The following is a 6,623-nucleotide window of genomic DNA, read 5'->3' on the forward strand; positions in this document are numbered from 1 at the left end:
CCAAGACTCATGTTGGGCTGGTGGCTTCATATTCAACACAAGCCATCATTTTAAAACCTAGCAAACCCTTTTGTGAAATTGGTTTCAGATACACAGCATCAATCCTAGAGTATTTTTTCTTCTTTATTTCTAACTGTAAAGTTCCTTTCATAGTCATGGTTGCATACCTACATTTTATATAATGTAAATACTGATTCAGAACCATGTTAATGCAAATAAAATGTTAGCCGTAAGAGGCAGGCTAGCTTTTCAGGAATACTCTTCTGTGACCCGATATTTTAATGCACAACCCGATTTTGGAAATTAAAAGGTTTCAGGAGTTTGGTCGCTCTCTTCACAAGCATAACAAGGAAGTAAACCCTAAATTATGGTTACACAAGTAAAAAAAAAAAGCCAATGAGCCATATGTCACAATTTTATTAAAGCAGTTCATGTCTTACTATTTTAAATAAAAGAAACAAGCACTAAAAAGAAATGTATGAAAAAAGGTTATTTTACAGCTATGAACAAATATTACATTATTAAAATCAGAGTAGACGAGGCTGAAAAGTGGTTTTAATATGAATGTATTAAACACTTCATGTCATCTATATCGGGGAGAACGTGATCAGTTGTGGGAGGCTGTACTCCTGCTTCTTCGGGGGTGAAGGCGTCTCCAGTGCGTCTAGGTCCAGTGAGAAGACCTTGTCTGTGGCTTCCACTGACTTTGCAGGCTCCATTTGCCAGTCTCTGTCTTCTGTCGGATCACAGGGTTTCTGGTTAAAACACTCGGGTGTCCTCTTCCTGCTTTCCATAAAGGAGCCATTACCGCACTCCTGCTGGATCTGAGCCAGATGATGACTCGTGGTCAGTGGCCATTGAGTGTCCTCGGTCTTCAGGGAGGGGATCAGGAGCTCCTCCACTTCCTCACTCTTCATGTCCACCGATTCGTCGTCGAGGCTCAGCAGACTGTCGCAGCTCGGCATTTCAGGGAGCGTTTCGTGGTCGAGGCTGAACTGGACCGCACTCGGGCTGTCGAGGGCTGTGTGGAAGGTGTCCCACAACAGAGTGGGTTTGTGGGAGACTCCCTGCTCATCGAGGGGGGAGAGAAACTCCTTCACGCTGTCGTTGAACTTCACTAATCGCCCGATTTTCTCAGCTTTGTCTTCCTCAACTGCCTTGCGCCAAGAGTTCTTCACATCCAGAACTTCAGGAAGAAAAAATTTATTTCACCAACTGATGGACCACCAAACATTCACACCATGCCAGTTTTATGAGACTGCATTCTTTAGTTATGCCATTCTAAATAAGCTCATCCCTTCATTATTTTCCCTTGATGGGTTTGCACAGACTTTCCCTCAATTTAAGGCGGAGGGCAAATGCTTCAGCTCATTACTTACTCAAGCTCTCAGGTGTGCGTGCCAGCTGCTTTCTAGTAGAGAAGGGATCGCCATGAAGAGTGCCTAGAAGGCCATCCAAGTCCAGACCTTTGACTCGGCCTTCTGCGGGACTGGCTGTAGTTACAGCATCTGCAAACTAACACACACACTATTCAGGACTGTGTCACTATAAAATCCTCGCCCCATATGTGCGTCTGATGGGGTCACTACCCGCCTCATTCCAGACTTGGCTATCGACACACACACACACACACTAATTCTAAGCTCCTGTGTAGCAGCCTTTACAAGTCATACCTGATCAGCGAGGTTATCACACTCCATGTCTAATATTGTGATCTTGGTCCTCATTGGAGCCACCTTCTGGTGAAAATGGACCGTCTTCCTCACACTGGCCTAAAAACCAAGCACGGCATTGTTAAATATGGTTTAACGCACAAATTTCAGTTCAACTCAAAACAGAGATCAGCTAAATATACTACTAGCCTGAGGTGGTGGTACCGATGGAGCCTTCAGAGGAGGAGAGGACGGTGGGTCGAAAAGCCAGGCGAGGGAGCTATTCGCTTGCGACGACGCATGAGTGGCGACGACAGGACTTTCACTCCTCGCAGCTGGAGCACGGCCAGAGCTGTTTCAAAGACAAAAAGCTTGATTTGTTATTCAGTAACAGTTTGCACACTGCGACGCACCGTCAAGTGTCATTCCCCCCTCCCCATTATATTTCCCTCACAATGCAGTGAAGCTCAGGTACAGTGGCTGTAGGCAATCACAGCTCACTATGCAGCCTTGGCACATTGCCAACTCTGAGCCAAGTCGCCCCGCACCCGTCTTCAATTCCACTGATGAATGGATGAGTGACTTCAAGGACAGGCTCTTATTTTAGTAGCTTACAATGTCTGCAAGTAAACCGAGGTTTGATTACACCTCAGAAAAGCTGCTTTATTTCTTGTGATGTGTAATACGGTTCTTTTTAGACCCAATGTCTACACAATGACACTACCAAGTCATGCAGAATTAAAGAGTGTCTGCTCCGTATCTGTCCGTTGCGATTTCTCTCAATTCGCCTCGGTCATCAGAGAGCATGGATGCTGTAGGGAGGACTAGTGACGGACAGAGCACGGCTCAGGACTGCCCAGGTATCTGCCTCCCATCAGACGACAATACACCAAAACTACTACATTACATTACCTCTTAAGGTTCGTAGGACTTGGTGGGATGCCCTCTGGTGATTTACTCTCTGCAGGCTTCTCTGAAAGATTTTAAGAAACATGATTCGAAACAAAAACAGACCCAAACTGTGTCAGACCCAAATGAACGCATGCCTAATATGTATGTAATCAGATTTTGCTAACCAAGAAGCGTTGCAGGGTACTGAGAGAAGACACTATTTCTGTAGACAGCTTCAGCCGCCGGTTCAAAAGACAGTGGACCCATTGGTGAGAGGAAGCCCAGAGCCTAAAAACAGTAAATTAAATATTAGACATGAAACTAGAGTGAAAAACATTTTGGCACCATCTGCGATTGGGTACACGATTGCCCTTTTAAAGTACATGGACTATACTGTGACATTAGAAAGACGGAGGACCACTCACAGGATCTTCATTCAGAAAAGAGACGAGGGGAGTGTCTTTCAGGGTATCCATCCACTTCCTGTCCCACGCAGCCTCCAACTCTCTGATGGTACTCTTGACCTCAGGAATTTGTTCCTTGGAAATCCTCTGTCTTGGAAAAATAAATTGTAAATACACTGGTTCTCAACTCATCTATCCCTCAGTTAACAAGCAAATACCATTTAGATTATTCTTCCCCATGCGTACAAATATTCCAACTATCGCAGTTTCCATATCACAAATGAAAGAACCTAAAAATGAAGATGCATATTTGAGAAAACTAAAACAGCAAAGTTACAGCACACGTGGGTCAATGTATACCTGATGAGGTGAAGGTTCCACAGCGCTCGGGCCATCTGCCGACATTTCTCCTGCAGTTGCTGAGGACTGAGCTCAGGCTTTGGGGCATGAGAGACGCGACCGCGCTCCTCCCTCAGGAGCTGCAGCGAGTGTTTCATCAGCTCCAACACGCACAGGAGGTTCAGCTGGCCGGTCTCATACACATTCCCTGAACTCAACTGGGAAAAACACACACAGTCAAACCACAGCTACGGTGAGACTCGTCAATGTGATGCTGAGTAACAAGAGTGAACCGACTCAGATTTTCATTCCTACCGGATGTGGAAGCTGTTCAATTCTCTCTAGCAGAACGCGAGGAATTCTGAGCACTCGATCCGTCCCGTCCAGGATGTACTGATCTACATCCCCCTTCAAAACACTTTCCATTACATGCTGCTCCTCTTTGGTAGCTGACAGCATTCCATCAATGTCTGACCACAAGGAGCGCACCTTAAAGACAAACAAGTACACATGTAAGCTCCAGGAAAAGTGAACCGACGCATTTAGGTTTTGCAGGAAGTTTAACAAACATTAAATACCCTTTTGGTCTTCTCAGCTAGAGGAACTCCCTCCTGTGTCGAATCACTGCTGTGATGCCTGAAAGTAGGAGGACAGATTGAACTACTGGACTCAGTCATAAGTACTGAGAGGAGGGGGGAGGGGAGGAAAGTCATACATACTTTAGTAGCTCATCATACTTGGCCCCCTCTGCTCTTATGTCCCTCATAGACTTCACCAGGAGCCTTCAAAAAAGGGAAAACAAAAAAAAACTGCTTAAAAAAAAAAAAAAAAGGCGCAGTAGAAACCAACTTCCATGTGCAAAATAAACCTTTCCATGGCATGTTTAAAATGCAAACTTCGAGAATCTTCAACATAATGTTGCTGTCTGTACACATTTCAAGAGGCCCTTTTCCCACCAGACATGTGGCCTGTGATAGCAGAAACAGCTGGCTCACTGACTTCATGTAAGGGAGCGGTCGTTAACTAAATTAGTTTCAGCTTTGATTGTCCGGCTATGGCGAGTCAAAGTGACACTGATTGCGAACACCTGCTGCTGCCAACTGGCCTCGTTAACCAATTAGTTCACAAGAAACAGGTGGTGATTGAAACAAATATCCAATTAAAGATATAACGTCAAGAGCGATGACAAAAGACTCCAACAGAAACACCCCATTGCAGTGATAGAAAATAAGATTAATCAAGGTAAACAAAACAAGAACAGAATAAGCAATAGAAATAACATGTCCACCTACTGAAAGCAACAGGCAGCGAATACATTAAACATGCCTTTTGAAATAGTTTTTTCCCCCAACATGGTTATTCGTCTCAAGTTAATTTTATTTGAATTTTATTCAATTTTGTTGACTGAAAAAAACTGAAATTGATTTTCTACTATGTGCATTGACACTTATTTTTAATGCCAGACTTGAGCAAGTCAGAGAAATTGGATTTCATAACCCGACAAGTGGGATGTTGATACGATTGACTGTAGTAACGTTTGTGAAGTCTAAGGCTTTCTGGACCACGAAGGACTCACTGTGCTCGTCTCTGGTACTCGTGAAGAAATCGATCCTGAGATACTGCAGCCTTCAAAAACCTGGTATGGATCAGGCTGAGCCTCTTCACGGCCAAGTCCAGGGAGGAAGCAGGCATCGCTGCAGCCTCAGGAACCCAACTGTCATCTGACAATATTCAAGATTATGTGATATTAAAAATATAATTTATCATATTTAAGTCAGATTGTGTAATTGAGCAGTTGGTACCATGCAAAAATTAGATGGTTTTCCAACTAGACCTACCCGTGGTGAGTGTCTTCATTTCTTGCAGCATGACGTGATTGGCCAAGTGAAGCATCATACTGATAAACTTGGGGCCCCCAGGTGAGAGGAACAAGGATGCTACCACTTTGGATCCTGCGTTTGCAGTTTCATCCTACACACAGATTAAAAATAGACGGTCGAGTCACTAAATTATGCAGTAAACCAAACAACAAGCTCTGGTGTCAAATATATTTTCTTTCCATTTTAGATATTTGACCAGTGATGCAAAAAACCCTAATCTACATACAGTGCTGGTGAGACAGGAAGTCTAATGTTTACATCTACTGCAGCAGACAAATGTCTATTTATGGCCCTTTTTGTGTTGTACAAAAACTACACAAACATTCATAGTACGTGTGAAAGGAGAGGATGAGAGTGAGGAGCAGACATGGGTGAAAGGAAAGCCGGGAAGGAATTAAACAAAGGGGAAAAAAGATGGACACAATTTCCCCTTTATGAGGCCATAAATGAGGTAACGTTATATAGTCTATAATAAAGTTTCTAAAATGGACATAACAGTTAAACACCCTTACCATTATTTCTCGCAGCCAAGCGCAGGTAACTTTGCGGAACTCAGCATCTGCTTTGTGGCTCAAAACAGGCCAGCAGTGCCTAACCAAAAACCACATTTTTTTTATTTTTTTTGACAATAAATAACAGGCAATTTTATACATGAATAGTAAAAAAGATAATTCCTAACTTTACCTGTATGCCTCATTAAAACGTGTCTGGTTGAGTCTCTCCAACAGGAACTGGGTGACTATGTAGAAGGCATCTTTGTTTGGTTTGTCGAACATATTCCTACAGGCCACACAATAAGTTAAGTTAGCAAACATTAACTGTTAATATCACTGTATTCATATGATAACGTTATCCAGAATAAACTCACGGTCCCAGGTTAATGTGTTTAACATTGCTGGTGTGGCCAGCGATGGACGACACTGCAGTGTCTGGTGTAAGTCCGAGCCCAACAAGAGAAAACCAGAGACATCTTCCACTCTTCTTCTGCAACGGGTTCGCCATTATTCCGAGATGGAAGAAGCAACGTGCGGGGCACAAAGCCAGCCCGGCTAACTTAGCTTCGCATTAGCTGCTAACAGTTAGCTACAGAGTTCACTGTTGGCTAACGTGTACTAGCTTCCGGACTTGTTTGGAGTTTGTCAACATAACTAACGTTTAACAAACTGCTAAATAATCAACAAACACTACAAAGGAAAAGTCACGAGTGTTATACGAGTAGGTCCAGATAAGCTACATTAGCTTTCACACGTGTTAAAACTAAATCTCACAAAGTTTAGTCAGGAATCAGGAATAAGAAAGCGTAACAGCAAGAACACAAACCGCCAATTTTGTTTTCCAATAGTCACCCGGATGTTGTTAATAACTACTTCCGGAGAACGAGCAGAGGAGAAAGCACGAGTTTCTGTTATATATTTGGTGCGTTTATTTCTGTTACGTCATATAAGAAATATATTTCT

General features: G+C 43.3%; 1 protein-coding gene across 1 annotated transcript; it reads right to left on the bottom strand.

The window, feature by feature from the left end:
• Positions 1 to 449: 449 nt before the first annotated feature.
• On the bottom strand, positions 450 to 6,422 carry haus6 (HAUS augmin-like complex, subunit 6). The gene is made up of 16 exons (XM_079295231.1): positions 6,035 to 6,422; positions 5,851 to 5,946; positions 5,679 to 5,757; positions 5,125 to 5,257; positions 4,863 to 5,007; positions 4,006 to 4,068; positions 3,865 to 3,922; positions 3,602 to 3,775; positions 3,308 to 3,504; positions 2,969 to 3,098; positions 2,729 to 2,831; positions 2,565 to 2,625; positions 1,863 to 2,004; positions 1,674 to 1,772; positions 1,380 to 1,515; positions 450 to 1,186 (listed from the first exon to the last, which is right to left on the bottom strand). Exons 1-16 carry the CDS (start codon positions 6,166 to 6,168, stop codon positions 588 to 590), a joined length of 2,349 nt encoding a protein of 782 aa, XP_079151357.1. The 5' UTR covers positions 6,169 to 6,422; the 3' UTR covers positions 450 to 587.
• Between the last annotated feature and the right edge of the window lie 201 nt (positions 6,423 to 6,623).

Source organism: Melanostigma gelatinosum, assembly GCF_949748355.1.
Source record: "Melanostigma gelatinosum genome assembly, chromosome: 23".
Taxonomy (NCBI): Eukaryota; Metazoa; Chordata; class Actinopteri; order Perciformes; family Zoarcidae; genus Melanostigma; species Melanostigma gelatinosum.